Here is a 15,390-nt window from a genome sequence, read left to right as displayed (position 1 = left end):
AAGATCACAAATATGAAAAATTAAACATTTTGGTCCTGTCAACCAGCACTTAAATGTGAGACACAATTGTGATGCCGGTCATAGGACACATCTGGAGAGTTTAAATGCTGGTATGGTTTGCTACAGGCTACTGCAGGTCGGGTAAGAGATCAAGGCTTCCACATGCATGGCTCCTTTGTCAGGTGCAGATCAACCTGGCCTGCCAACAGAGGATTAGGCTGGATGAGAGCAGATTGGCAGCAACTGCCATCAGGATGAGCTCAGCCCACCAATGAAAATTAACCTGGGGGCAGAGCAGAGACCCAGAACAGCTTATTTTCCATGTTCTCTCCCTCTTTCTTGTGATGTGTCTAATTGTTTAACATTTGGTACACAATATTGGTATCTGGGAACATTTCCTTTTAGATCTGTGCATAGAATGTAAATTAATGCACAATTTAAGCATAAAGGTATGTATGGCCACAGCCTACAACTTATTGCTTATTTATAGAATTTTCAGATCCACAAATAATCTGAAACTTTCCTGAATTTGAGGTCAGGATATACTGTAATACCATTCTTTAATGGTTTTAATGTTCTGTGAAGTCATAGATTCCCACTTTCCCCTGTCTTAACCACAACCTTGCTGCTGTAAGGTTACTGACAGTCTTTACGTGCGTCGCCCTGATCCAATCAGGATGGGTTACAGCTTGTGCGAAAGTCATGCAGGATCAGACGCAGAGTCGGACTGACAGAGGAACAGGTGGCTGAACTCACTGAGTTTAGCCACGGCCAATCAGCAGAGGGTCAACTGCCAACTGGGGATCAAGGACAGGGAAGGATCACTTCCGCTGACTGACGCAAAACAGACTGAAAGGAGGCCTCACTGGGTTGGTCACCTGACAGACCGATGGGCACACACTTTTTGGGATTTCATTATATGCATGTAGGGGCAAATGTGTTGATCTAGGATCAGTTGCCAGTGGTTCCCAAAGTAGGGTTTGGGAACATCCAGGGGTCCTCGACTAAAAAAAAAAAAAAAGTTAAGACAAAAGTAATCAAATGTTTTGAATCCCTCATCAGCATCTATTAGCATTAACATCCACGTTCTGGAGCCCTCCAGTGTCTTACCTCCTCACTGATGCTGTCCGACCTTCCTCAAGTCCTTATTAACCCCACATTAAGCCTTCTTTTCCAGTTGAGTGCATTGTTGGCAATGCATCTCGCACAGTGTCATTGTTTAGCGGGATAAGATCTCTTCCCTGAGGAAATACGATTAGCAAACCCTGTATCTTCTCCAAGAAACGACAGATGAGCCATATTTATAAACTTACATTTAACTTATAGATTTTGTATCGGTTGTATGTATTTGAAAGCCACGTCATTTTTAACCAGAGCACCCCAGAGGAAACCAATGCTAACATGGGGAGAACTTGCAAATTCCACACAGAAAGGAATTGAACCCTGAACCTTCTGTCTGTGAGGTGACAGTGCTAAACACTAAGCCATGCCTCCACATTACACTGTTAACTTCCTAATAACCCATGCTCTCCTTCCCTGGCAAATCCCATCATGTGAAAGATCTCTCTATCGCCACTGAGAACACCACAGTGACTTCTGCCCAGACCGCCAATAATCTAAACAACCAGCCGCCATGCAAGGCCAAGATCACATACACAACCCCATCCTGCAGCTTTGGATTCAAATGACACACACACGCATATCTCCAGACCCACATGACACCCCAGGTTCTTAGCTCTCCTTTCCCTTCAGCGACCCAATCATCACCGACTCCACTTCAACGCTTCACTCAGCTCTTACAAACCCTGAACCAATAGATGGGCCTCATTTAAAAGAAAATCTTGGCCTAAGGCTGTGCGTCATTTCCTCAGCAACTTAGAGTTAGATCTATGGCAAAATCAATCCTCCTCCACAACCAGAATAGCAATTTCCCGTTAGTTAAGCTCTCATCCCATGCAAGTTTCTGAAGTTCCTCCACTCAGATGGAGCTGCTGCTGCCCGATTATCTGATTCCATGGCTCAAAAGTAATAAAAGGACGCTGTATTAGAGGCTAAGCTGCATGGGTAATCTTCTCTCCATAATCTCCGTCCCTCACAGACCTCAGTCAGTCTGTGGTTCACAGGCAGTGTTATCTCAGTGAGAATTCCCTAAAATTATAAAAAAAAATAAATAAATAAATCTGTTTTTGAGTTGTGTTACACTGTCTTTTTTAAAATGGCAACAAACAAGTAAAAATTAGAGAATAGGAAACTTATATGGCTTCTGCAGTCACATCCTAAATATACATATTCATATTATCATCATATTATTATAATGACTTGATTGAATTACACACCAAAGACAAGGCTATACTGTATCACATTTCTGTGGCTTTAGAGACAACATACAGCATTCAGTAAACGTTTTGAAATTAAGATTTTGCAGCCTGACTTTATTTTTTATTTTATTTATTTATTTATTTTACCAAAATAGAGAAGTGGGGGTCATCACTCCTTGTCTAGAGCTTTCATGCTACATTGAATGAATCTCATGCATGATGCTAAAGCTTTATTTCTTTATTTCCGGTAGCACACTCACCCACCTGAACGCAGTCACTTCCACTAATTGAATTAACTGCACCCTCTCAGTTAATCAGCTAAGCCAATCCTCCTAAGGCCTGGAGATATCTTTGGTATCAGAACAAGACGAAGGTGTTGGCAAACGGTTTCTTATTAGACACCATAATTCATTCAAACTTTTATCATTCAATTCACTCAGAAAACCTTTATAAACAGCAATTCAATCACTCCAAAGACTTGGCCATTGTGGAAGGTGTACACTTCTCCATTCTCTCACACTCTTCTTCATTTATCTTCAGTTATTAATAAAACAATATCTTCTAAAATATCACAATGCATAATATATTTTAGATTGTCACTTTGGAAATTTGCAATTGCATTTCCTATCATTCAAACAAAACACTAAAACATTAAGACATGATTGGATTGGATCTGTGAGTTCACTGAAACGTTTGATGACCCATCCCTGTTCATAGTCAAGAAAGAACAAATTATATTTAAAAACTGTCTGATTAATTTGTGTTGAATATGGTCTGTGTTCTCTCTGAGACTATTCAGCTCAACTACATCATAAGTTTTGTAAATGTAATAATATGGTCTGACATGACAAGTGAGTCTGGTGAGAAGGGGAATAATGATAATGCTAACTTGGCACAAATCCAATGGAATATTAACAAGTGAAGGCCATTGACTGTCCTGATTGTCCCATTGACTGTCCCACTGAGTGTCTCCTTGTCCCTGTGCTTCCGTACCAATGTAGCTTTCCACCATCTCCGTCTTCAGCAAAAAAAGAAACAAAAACAGTGAAGTTGTATAGAAAGTTGTATAGAAACATCCCCAAGTTCCTGAGTGATCCTGAAACAATTTGCTGCTTGTTTCTGTCTTGGTCAAGTAGAGTAGATTAGTACCAGGTATTCTAGCAGGTTCATCAGCCAGCCAGTTATTCTAAAGTAAATCCATACATACAGATTCATTGGTCTAGGTCAATGCTTGTATGCCTTCAGTCAAATTGATGTAAAACATAAAAAGTTATGATGCATACAAGTTGATATAGGCCATATGATGTTGTCCAAAAAATAAAAACAAAGACTCATCCGGGAAGCTTCATCAGTTCAGAGTGCTGGGGAATCCCCGGCATTTACTGTAACCTCTGTGGGCGATGCACACCATGAAGTCACATGAGAGTCGTTGAGGTTGTTGTTTCTTATTTGGTTTCACTCACTGAATGCGCAGCAATTTTCGTGAGATTTTTCACAGAAACCAATCCTCTTTCCCAGCTCCTGGGCTAAAACCTGATTCAGTGGTTAAAACTAGGAGTTGCTTGAGTTGGTAAGATGCACAAACCGAATGAATCGACAAAAGATGAAAGTGAAAACCAAAAAAAGGAACAGCTAAGAAAGAGTAACCATCTTCAGATGTTGACACCTGGCCGGAGTATTGTGTCTTTGGTGACTGAGGTACAGAAGGCCCTGTGTCGTGTGTGTGTGTGTGTGTGTGTGTGTGTGTGTGTTTTGTGTGTGTGTGTGTGTGTGTGTGTGTGTGTGCCTCAGGCCTCGCTCTCCTTGGGGATGGGCTGGTTGTAGGAGGGGCTGTTGATGTTGAGGGAGGTGGGGAAAAACGACGGCATGTATGGGATGACAGACATCAGAGGGCTGGTCACGGGGCTTTCATTCGCAGGCGTCATAGGGATGATGACGTCGTCCTGGTCCCAGACGTGGAAGGCATTCGGGTGGGAGTGGGTGATGGAGGGCGGCATGTGCAGGGGGCTGACTCCGTCCACTTTAGCGTCTTTCTTCCGCTCCACCTCCGCTGGGCCCAGCAAACAGTCTGTGGGAGGACAGAAGTTTAATCATATTACATGATTCATTTATCCCACAGCGTCTTTAAAAAGAGTTTACATTTTTATTTAGATATTTTCCGGCATGCTTGCTGAGCTACTGCTGCACTTTTTCTCTGTCTCAAAGACAAAATAATTTGGAAATATCTAGTTTTCCTTTCTTTTCAGCCATTGGAAATGACAAAGAATTATCTGGTAGCTAGTTGGTCTAGAAAATTATGAGTTTTGAGCAGTATGCTTATTTACCTGACTGTATAATGTTCAGAAGAAAGAATGGTGCAGCATAAATGCATGAATCGGGACTACAATGGATATTATTTCGATATTATTTATTTAATTCAGTGAAAATCAAATGATTATAGATATCTCACACATTGATCTTTATTGACTACATTTTCACTAAAAGATACAATACCAGTCAAAAGTTTGGATACATACATTTTTCTTTATTTTTACTAATTTTCACATAATAGTAAAGACATCAAAACTATGAAATGACACAAATGGAATTATGCAGTGATCAAAAAAGTGTTAAACAAATCAAAACTATCTTATATTTTAGATTATTTAAAGTAGCCGCCCTTTGTCTTGATGGAAAGGCAAAGGCTTTGGAAAGAAATTCACACTTAGGCATCAACTTCACTATTTATATTTGTCTAAAAGACAAATTTCAAGCATTTAAGCATAAGCCTTTAGATTAAAATGGCTTTAAGATCATGAAAAACATAGTACATTCAATCAGGTGTGTCCAAACGTTTGACTGGTGGTGTATTTCAATATATTTTACCAGCAGCAGATCAACAGGAGCTTTGGCAGGCTCTACCTCCTGCTGTTCAGCAGGCAGGGTCACTGTGTGCTTAGACAGGTGGTTTCATGATTCAGAGGTCACAGGTTTGATCCCTGCCACTGCCAACGTGTTTCCTGCCCTGTGCCCTTGAGCAAGAACCCTTACCTGCTCACTCATCCCTCTGGATAAGAGTAGTAGCCAAGATAATAGATTTTGAAATAAAGTATTTCTGATTCTGATTCTGATTCTGATTCTGAAACATAGCTAAACTAAAAACCGAGGGTGGAAGTAACTCATCTTCATTTACTCCAGTTATAGCTTTTATGTGTACTTGTACTTTTTTGAGTATTTCACTACTTTACTTTTACTTAAGTATGTTTTTACTGAAATATTGCAACATCACATTCATTACAGAGTACACATTTTGTGTCTGTCCATAAGAAACAGAAACTGGACAATGTACCTGCTATATCCAGCATGAGGTCCTTGATGAGGTGGCCCACGATGGCATAAGCCACAGCCACCACCACCAGGGCGGCCATCACGAGGTACAGGACCGATTTGGGAAGCTGGATAATGTCCCTGGGAGGAGGCCGGTACTCCTTGTACAGAGGCTCCAGGTTGTGAACCAAATACTGGAATGATTGTCCGCCTTCCTCCGTGTAGTTAAAGTTATCCATATTTCCAGAGCGCGAGCCTCCACTTCCTCGATTTATTCCATTATATTCAGAATATATTTCCCCCAGTTTGATTTATCCGCTTAGGGAAGTCTCAGTAGGTTCTCAGATGAGCAGAGTGAGTGGTAGGCCTGTTGATGGAAAAAAAAAATCTTTACAGTTATTGGTGTTATTGTTAAACTTTGTGATTCTGGCTAAAGCAGATTGAAGTGCACAATTCACATGCTCAAATAGCTATGGGAATGTCCCGTTTTATCTACTTGTTAGGGTGGGTATACTGAGTGAACTATCTATAACACTCAAGGCAAAAAAGGACAAATAAACAGCACTGATAGGCTATAAGAAGTTCACCTACCTGTCAAGACCAAGCTGTTGCTGGCTCTAGGCGAAACGCATAGGGATCTTTACAAGAACTATAGTGCCAGTTCACAAACATGCTTATACACAGTGATTAATGATTTTTTTTCAAATTATTATTATTTGTTCATCATCCACCAGGCAACGTCAAGTCATTTTAAACACCTTCTCTGCTTGTCCGGTGTCCGCTGTCCGCGGTGCTGAAATAATCCAGACTGTGGCAGAGCAGCGTCACGAGGAGTGGGCGGGGATTCAACTTCCAATCAACCAATCATAGGCGATGATCAATCATTCCCTCATCCCAATCCGCAGCCAGTGCTTTTTTTTCCACAAAACTGACATTCATCACTAATTTTTAACATAAAAATCACAAAACCTTAGCCTGCCTACATATTTAGGCCTACTTAAGATAACGTTGTGTGATAGGACATTCCTTAGATATTAAACATGAATAGGCCAACAGAATTCAGCAACATAGTTAATTTATGCAATGCTTTAGAGTTTTGTTGGGACATTTATACAGGACTTCAATACCGGGAAGTGTAGCTTCTGACTAGAAAAAGTTGCTGAAATGCTATAAAAAATGACAAAAACAGAAAAGATTAAGATTAAGAGAGAAGACTGATAATATACATTTTGTTCACAGTTAGATTTGAACCCACAGAGACCCTGGTGTCACAGCAACATCAACATAAATTTGCCTGGATCCAGATGTAGATGAATCACTGTAAGCAGCAAAAAAAACAAAAAAACAAATGAAAATGAAAATGAAAATGTATGGGCGTCGTTGACAGCAATTCAGACAGATGGGTCCATCCAGGCAAGAGAGTGACCAACATAGCTAGCTGACGGTTAGCTAGCACTGAAGCTAAAATCTACAATTGTACCTAATGTTATTAGAGAAAGTCTAGCAATCTATTTTATGTTCACTGATACCATAATTTCTACTACTGTACGTAGCCAACGTTACCAGCACAATATATATTTTTTACATTTTTTATTTTGGCCAAGTGTCTGTTTGCAGCTAGCTTAAGTAACCTAGTTAACAATGTTAGCTTTTACAGAGTTGAGTCGAGGTTAAAGGTGTTGGTTGTTGGTGAAAGCATTTATCAGTTAACTAACGTTACTCTTCGTAAATCCTGCTAATCTCACAGTTCATGTGGTTTGCAGAAATTGAAATGAAATTATTATTTGTCAATATTTTATTTTAAATAGGTGTGACGTCCTTTAAATTAAAAGTCAGCCGCTCAAAATCAGACAGGACTTTTCTAGACCTGGAAAATGGACTTTTTCTTTGACAGTCGACCCTCCACCTCACAGTCAGCTCCTCAACCCGGGCATGAAGATCCTCAGGTAGGAATATGAAATCACAGATACTTCTATAACAGATATCCAGTGGCTGCCATTGTCTAACTGATGGTGATGGAAATATGTGTAGCTGTCTCTTTGATTATCCTTGGCAAGACAGGCAGATAAGGATGAAGGCCTGGGCACAGACCAAGAGTCATCAAGAGGGCAGTCCTCCAGTGAGAGCATGATTGAGAGTCAAGAGCAGCATAGGTGCAGAACTCAAGCTCACATCCATTCACTTTACCCAGTTTGCATAGTACTTTTCCCCATATTGGTTACCTGCTCGCGCTTCCTCCACATGAGAAACTCTTGTTCCTCATCAGATAAGACATTTAGGTTAAGCTTGTTGCAACAGGAGTGGTAGTTGCAATCAGTTTGTCATGCCCTGAATTTCACTGTGCTTGCATGTTAACGTTCACAGTAGTTCAAGCATAGATGACATCAGCAGGAGAGTGCAAGACCTGGTGGGAAAGATCAACGACAGCCGCACCAACGATCAGAAGGTGATGGGCAGCTTCCAGGAGAAGCTAGGGGAGAAGGTATCCACTCTTTCTGTCTAGTTCTTGTGTAGTTGTGTTAACTGTTAACATGATAGCTGTGTGTCATGTTCACTCGATGCTCTATTCAATACTCACTCTCCGCCCAAACGACGTTGGTCCATAGAGATAAAACAATTTTATTGGGGTTTTTTAATATGTTTTTATATAGTTTATTTTAAACAGTTTTTTGTTTTATCTCTGTGCGCTGGTCACTCTCATTTCCATAAAACATAGTATACATTGAAATGGTTGAATTTAAATGATTTTTCCCTCAAAACTTCTTTCATGCATCTGATCCTCTATTCAGTATAACTACATTTGTTCCAGTGTTTTGCTGTGCACTGACCATATCTTTTCTACAGCTGCAACCATACTGTTCTGTTTTTCATTTTGCCTGGATGCACATCGTGTTTGAAAGTTGAATGCGTGTTTTTAGAGCGATACATATACTCTACTGTCCATCATATATCTTGCATTGTCCCTTTCCACTTAAGTATGGTCCTGGTGTCTGTGTAACTGTCAGTAGGTGCTATGAAACTCAGCGTTATCAGCGTGTTTTTGCACCAATCTGGCCTCTTGTAATTCCGTGTCTCAAAATCACTTTTTTGTCAATGTCAATAGACAACCAATAGGCTATTTTTTTCTCTCCCCCAGGTGACAGAGGTGTGCCAACAGATGAAGGAACACATGTACACCGTCTACGAGGAGAACAGTCATGACATGCAAGCCAAGCTGCAGGAGTTGTCGGAGGTGCTGGAGAGCTGCAGTAAGCTGAGCGATGAGCTGCAGGGAGCCAGCCAGGCACTGGCCAGCCTCAGAACGGGCCTGGCCCTCAGCCAGACCCCAGAGCAGTGACAAACTGCCACTGATGTGTTCCTCCATTTGCTATGAGGCTATTCCATTTCTATTTCCATTTTGATTTCTAGTTAATGTGTTCCTCCATTTGCTATGAGGCTCGCTATTCCATATCTGGTTTGAAGAGTTCAGACTAGCTGGCCTGATCTGTCCATGTGCTTCGAGCAGAGATGTTTATACTCCTTTTGGATCCCTCTCTCTGCTGGATTTTGGTTATTACACAGTTGTATTTCCAGTTCATTGAGTGTAAATCACCTCAGAGTATGTTCCATTTATTTCACTTTTAAATTAATATAGTTCCTTATGGCAAAGTCATGTCTTGCAAGGGTTTTTTGTCTCTTTGTTAGATAATTGAGTGAAGTTTTCATTTTACTAACGTGCTTCTAAAAGTGTCCAATGTCATATTAAAAATCATTCCAATGTGAACAGTTTTTAAGAGCACCTAAGATTTACCTTTTAGCAAGAATACACAGCTGACTGTGTCCCTGTCAGTAGGACAGTAGTTCAGCTTATAGCTCTCAGCTAGAGAATGAGAAAACAAAAGTTCTTCAGCCCATGTATTATTTATGTTCAATTACAGCATCGATTGCTTCAACAAAAACTGCAACAAGAACAAACTAAAAGGGCAATCTTTGTTTTTTTCAGGCCTACAATACAGTAACCAACATGAACATAATAGCAACATAAAGGCAAAATAGCAGAGAATTGGATTTAATTTTTGACACTCACTCATTCACTTATACCTTCCCACTCATTCAAAGCCACTCATTTACAGATAATTCACTCATTTCAAACTAAACCAAATAATTATTCATAATGCCACACCTTTTAAATGCACCCTGCCTTATCTTTGGCCGAAATAATGTTCCAGGCATACTAACTGTACAAAAGCTATATCACACTTGGACCCAATGCTTTGTTAGGTTGACCTTATTTAAATATTCACAGAGGAGACCAAACAGAGGCATAGAGTGCTCCTATCAGTAGTTTGAAAATACACTACATCTTAAGTGTGTTGAGGTATTTTGAGGTATTCAAAGCATCTCATAGAATAAATGAAGTGCACCTCAGGTTTTTACATATCTTACTCAGTGAGGTCATGTGTCTCAGGAGGCAGATGGACAGGTAGCACATTGCTACATATTCTACCTCAAGTCCATTTCACTAAGGGGAAGCTGGGAAGTCTTTAATTTCCAACAGTGAAAGACTGCAGTCCAGTGATGGCTCTGCCCAAGATCAAGGCGTGGATGTCATGGGTTCCTACAAAAAAAATCAGAAACATAATGAACAGGATTTAAAGAAAATGATCAGAAGTGCAGGTAGATATTTGAAATTATATGCACATGATGTCAATATGTGCTTTGAACTTTTCGAAAAGCACCATGCTTTATCTCTTAATCAACAAGCATAATATGGTAATAATAAAATTAAAACCTGTGAGATTACAACAAGCTTCAACCTGTGGTAATTTGTGCACTGCTGACCTCTGGTGGTCAAAGTACATAATTGCGGTTATTGACTATAAACTTATTCACTAAACAGTCATTGTCACCTAGTGGCAGTTCATCACTACAATAATCTAATGAATTAGTACTGAAAATGCTAATAAATAACATCACACATTTCTGTATCTACTCCTGTGTGCCTACCCTCGTATGTGTTGACGGCCTCCAGGTTCATGACGTGACGGATGATGTGGTACTCATCTGCGATGCCGTTCCCTCCCAGCATGTCTCTGGCCTGCCTGGCGATATCCAGCGCCTTGCCACAGCTATTCCTCTTCAGCATGGAGATCATCTCTGGAGCCGCTCTGTTAGGACGGGAAATACACTGGTTTTCTTTTACAGTAGTAGAGAGAAAGAGTGACTGAAAAAGAGAGGAGACACAGAGATAAAGAGATAAAGACGACAAGAGACGACTCACTTTTTCTCGTCAATAAGTCTGCCCAGTGCCAGACATGACTGCAGGCCGATAGTGATGTCTGTCAGCATGTCGGCCATCTTCTTCTGCATCAGCTGGTTCCTGGCCAGCGGCACCCCAAACTGGATTCTGATTGGAACATAAGACTTGAGTTGAAAACTGAACACTTTCTAGCACAGTGATTCTCAGCCTTTTTCATATCAAGCACCCCTAATTTAGTACACATTAGGGCCACGGACCCCCATTTGATGAGATTTTTTCTCATGAGAAATCTCTGAGAATATTTTTATTGTTAGATATGATTGTTAGATATTTTGTCCAGAATTCCATGACTATCTGTGTGGTAGGGAGAGTGATGAAAACTATGATCAAAATAGTAATTCTTCTACATTCTCTAATTGTGTTAACTTCTTGTAAATAAAATAATGGTGATGTTTAACAATTCAGTTTGCTGGGGATCCCCTGGAACCCCCTCAAGGACCCCTGGTGGTCCCCGGGCCCTACATTGAGAACCACTGTTCTAGCATACAGCTGTGGCTATCATAATAGGTTGAGGTAATCTGGATATGATATAGCAATACCGTTTAAATAGATGATAAAAAAAATTGTTCCGTCTGGTATTTCCATGAAGTCCTCTCCCCTATCCTCTGTCCTCTTTGATAGTGAACTTACTCTAAACATACAAGACTATTCTGTACCTGTCCAAAGTGTACTGTCGGGCGGCGTGGAAGCAGAACTCAGCAGCTCCCAAAGCTCCCCAGGCAATTCCATACCGGGCATTGTTCAGACAACCAAAGGGACCCTGGTCACACAGGTCAAAAACACAAGAAATACAATCAATTGTTATTATACAGTAAAATGAATGTAATGATATTGGACTGAAATGATTTTGGACTGAACTTAATTTGGTTTGGATTGAACTGAATTGATCTGAGCTCAGCTGAATGATGACATAACATGATGATATGACATGATATGATATGATATGATATGATATGATATGATATAAGGACTCAGCTGTAGCAGTTTCGGCAAAAGTGTCTTGGCACTTAAAGGCAACCCTGAAGAAATTTCCATACATCTGTCTTTGTTAATCAGATTGTCATATTATGCCTTCAGAAAAACATTCTTTAAATCCTCTAAGCTGCCTTCTATAAACTGATTTATTTCCCCTCTTTTACTGTTTTGAGGATTAACTTCCCAGCCTGCCAAAAGTATCATTTAAGATTTGACAGCAAATCAAGCCCAAGAACTCCCAAATTGGACCAAATCCACCAAAAAATCATAATGAAGTTCACTGGGGATAGATTTTGTCACAGTCACAGTGGCTTTCTTTCCAGCATTAGAATTCACCATCAAAACACACAGCAGTCTATCGACATGTTAATCCTACGGTTAACATATTTGAACTTTTATGGCTGAATTATAGAAGCACAAACAATAAGGTGCTTTTGGGAAATCAAACCCTTAATGGGACTTACAGCCAGGCCGGAGACGTTGGGCAGCAGGTTCTCCTGGGGAACTTCCACCTCGTCCATCAGGATCATGCCGGTGGCGGACGCCCTCAGGGAGAACTTGCCCTCAATCTTGGGGGTGGCGAAACCCTTCATCCCACGCTCCAGGATGAAGCCCCGCACCCTGCCGTCTTCACACTTGGCCCAGACCACTGCGATGTCTGCCACAGGGGAATTTGTGATCCTAAAAAACACAAAAAGCAGCTGATAAGATGATTGCATGAATATAAATTATGTATAAAAGGAATGAGGTGTTACATTGAAAGATTGTGTTAAGTTGCATCTTGAAGCTTGGTAGCTTGCTTGCATGCTTTATGGACACATGTTGTTGATGTTTTCATATGTGTGAGATTTCCCATTTCCCATATGAAAATGACATTTTTGACCTGTGAACTGTTTTCTTTGCGTGTGAAATTAAGTTTTCACATGGGAAACAAATATTGACAGGTGAAAATGTGAGAAAATGTTCGCATGGGGAAAAAAACAAACACTTGTAAACACCAATGAATTGAAATGTTCTCATCTGAAGTAAAAACTGTCACATGTGATGTCAGAATACAATGTGAAAAAAAAGAAAGAAAAAAAGAAAACTAACGTGTCCAAAAAGCACATGTGCTTTGAATTCACATGTGGGCTTTAACATGTGAATTGTATGTACAAAACCATATTTCCACTGGAGGAGTATAGGAGTTACCGCCCCCTCATTCATAAAAATCATCAATAATGGTTTCAGTCAGACCAGTTTCAGGCCTTTCCACCCCGCCAATACACAGTAAATGTCTGGAGGATCACTGCACTGGGGCTATTCTTGGATTCATAACAATAACATGAGATTTCTGCCAGTAGAAACATTACCTGTTGTGTTGACTGATTCTCTAAACTGTGTATAAAAAAAAAACGCCTGTGTATCACTAAGCTCAGGCAAATGAGAGGAGTAGGCTTTGCCGACTGGTGTGAGGTTACTGTGTCTATATATGGAAGTCTGTACATGCAGGACCGCAGGGACAGTTCTTTTTACATAATCAGTCTCTATATATCTGACCTTCAAGTGCCATACACATTAAAGTCCCCAGCAGTACACAAACAGGGAAGTACACATTTTAAACTGATGTATGGTACAAAACTAAAAGTGATACTGTGACAATAATTTGTCACCCCTCTTCTCTTACACAGAATTGAGCAAAAATATTCCTTTGAAATGTCTTGATATGGAAGGAAATTTTGACTTGTATTTGATTTTGTTCGCCAAGCTTCGGTTCTTTTCTATTCAAGTTTTTCTGAACCTACAAAATTTCATAAGCGTGAGGTAAATCAGACACACTACTGGGACCTATCAAACATCTAAAAGCAATTCAAGTGCGAATACTTGTCCAGAACTGTAGTTTAACAAGTTCATCGTTGTCCCATTCACGGTCGATGGGTGCTTTTAGAAACTACTGTTTAACTATGTGTCTGTCCACCTACCAGGTCTTGGCCCCGCTGATGGTGAAGGTGCCACTGGAGGGGTTGTACTTGGCCCTGGTCTCCATACCGCTGGGATCACTGCCGTGGTTTGGTTCTGTCAAACCAAAGCAGCCCAGGATCTCTCCACGAGCTACAAAACAAGTTTGGACATAAATCAAGCCAGAAATGTGACATTTAACTCATTTGAAGTAAAACTCAATTGACATTGAATTGTACATAATTAATTTTCCTCTTACCAAGCCTTGGTAGGTACTTCTCCCTCTGGGCCTCTGTGCCATAAGCATTGATAGGGTGCATGACCAGGGAGGACTGGACACTCATGACTGACCGATAGCCACTGTCCACTCTCTCCACTTCCCTGGCAATCAAGCCGTACGCCACATAACTGGTGCCTGCACAGCCGTACCCTGCAGGGGAAGTACAAAAAACTACTGTAAGGCCTCAACAGAGCTACAGTCAAGATGTAGAAAATGTATGTGATTGTGCAAGACACAAATGAAATATTTAATTCTTCAGATAAAAAAACATATAGGTCTATGTATATGTTTCAGTGAAATGTTTGAGATGAGTGCTCAAATCTTGTTTTCAAATCCTTTATCCTAGGATCCTGTATAGTTGAGTGTTATGGACATGCATAGAAGCATAGACAGCAGAAGATTTGTACTTCCAAGTGATATGACTAATGAGTTGGATTGGACTATGCAACAGCTGTGGAATTATATTGGCTTTCCAAAACATAGCAGAACTTAAATATGGGTCTTTGACTGAAGGCTTCAATTGTACTCATGTTGTGGAGGACAAAGTACTGAAAATGTTGTTTTGTTTTTGTTTACCTTTGATAGTTGGGCCCAAGACGCCCAACTCTCCCATTTCTGAGACAATCTCACGATGGAAATCTGCACATTGTGGGTGTTGGGGTGGGGAAAGAGACACAGACAATGAAATACTGAGCAGAAAAGAAAAAGCTCTTTGAAAAATGTTTGCTCACCTTCGTTCATAAGGCATAACCTGAGAGACAATAAACTACACATGTGCAACAAATGGATTCAGTTCAGTTTATTTGAACTCAACATGAGTTATTTCATGTAGCCTAACCCAGAAATAATAACCCTACATGTGTTCTGATGAAGAGTATGCGCTTTGCTCACGTTCGTGTCTGTTGGCCAGGAGGATGCGGGGCATGAGTTTCTCCTGGCAGTAGTCGCGGAACGAGTCTCGGATCATGATCTCCTCTTCTGTCAGCTGGCCCTCCAGATCCAGGGCGTCCCGCCAGTTGAATGCCACCTTGGCTGGGGGTCAAAAACAAGTGCACCCCACGGTTACGTCACCATCACATTTTGTAAGAGGTTACTGCATGTGAGCTGGACAGGCTACATTGTTCAAATCATTAGGATTTCACTCACGTGCTTTTGCTGGCTTTTTTACTTCTTCAGCATCTAAAGGAAGAACAATACAAGTGTTTACAGAGAGCTGATTACATCATCATCATACAAAAAATTCAACATTTTACATATCATACAACAAAATCTTC

The 15,390-nt window shown here is 40.5% G+C and overlaps 2 protein-coding genes across 2 annotated transcripts in view; one reads left to right on the top strand and one right to left on the bottom strand.

The window, feature by feature from the left end:
• The first annotated feature begins 7,498 nt into the window (after positions 1–7,498).
• LOC139659124 (synaptonemal complex central element protein 2-like) lies at positions 7,499–8,961 on the top strand. The gene is made up of 4 exons (XM_071537346.1): positions 7,499–7,570; positions 7,686–7,777; positions 7,989–8,106; positions 8,761–8,961. The coding sequence occupies exons 1-4, from the start codon at positions 7,499–7,501 to the stop codon at positions 8,959–8,961; spliced, it is 483 nt and encodes a 160-aa protein (XP_071393447.1).
• A 598-nt stretch (positions 8,962–9,559) lies between these two features.
• The window catches only part of gcdha (glutaryl-CoA dehydrogenase a), a 6,781-nt gene continuing 950 nt past the window's right edge, over positions 9,560–15,390 (bottom strand). Inside the window, exons 3-12 of the mRNA XM_071537343.1 lie at positions 15,263–15,295; positions 15,008–15,148; positions 14,693–14,755; positions 14,096–14,266; positions 13,860–13,989; positions 12,363–12,579; positions 11,580–11,683; positions 10,885–11,010; positions 10,611–10,771; positions 9,560–10,221 (exon numbers count right to left, since the gene is read on the bottom strand). Of these exons, the coding sequence (XP_071393444.1) occupies positions 10,148–10,221; positions 10,611–10,771; positions 10,885–11,010; positions 11,580–11,683; positions 12,363–12,579; positions 13,860–13,989; positions 14,096–14,266; positions 14,693–14,755; positions 15,008–15,148; positions 15,263–15,295 (1,220 nt within the window). The 3' untranslated portion in view covers positions 9,560–10,147. The remainder of the gene's footprint in view (positions 10,222–10,610; positions 10,772–10,884; positions 11,011–11,579; positions 11,684–12,362; positions 12,580–13,859; positions 13,990–14,095; positions 14,267–14,692; positions 14,756–15,007; positions 15,149–15,262; positions 15,296–15,390) is intronic.

The sequence above is a fragment of the Centroberyx affinis genome, unplaced genomic scaffold, assembly GCF_046629955.1.
Source record: "Centroberyx affinis isolate AG114_WGS23_722 - 3 ecotype Tasmania unplaced genomic scaffold, CSIRO-AGI_Caff_v1 ptg003019l_1, whole genome shotgun sequence".
NCBI classification, from domain to species: Eukaryota; Metazoa; Chordata; class Actinopteri; order Beryciformes; family Berycidae; genus Centroberyx; species Centroberyx affinis.
The sequence above is the reverse complement of the archived record's forward strand: the minus strand, read 5'-3'. Positions and strand labels throughout refer to the sequence as shown.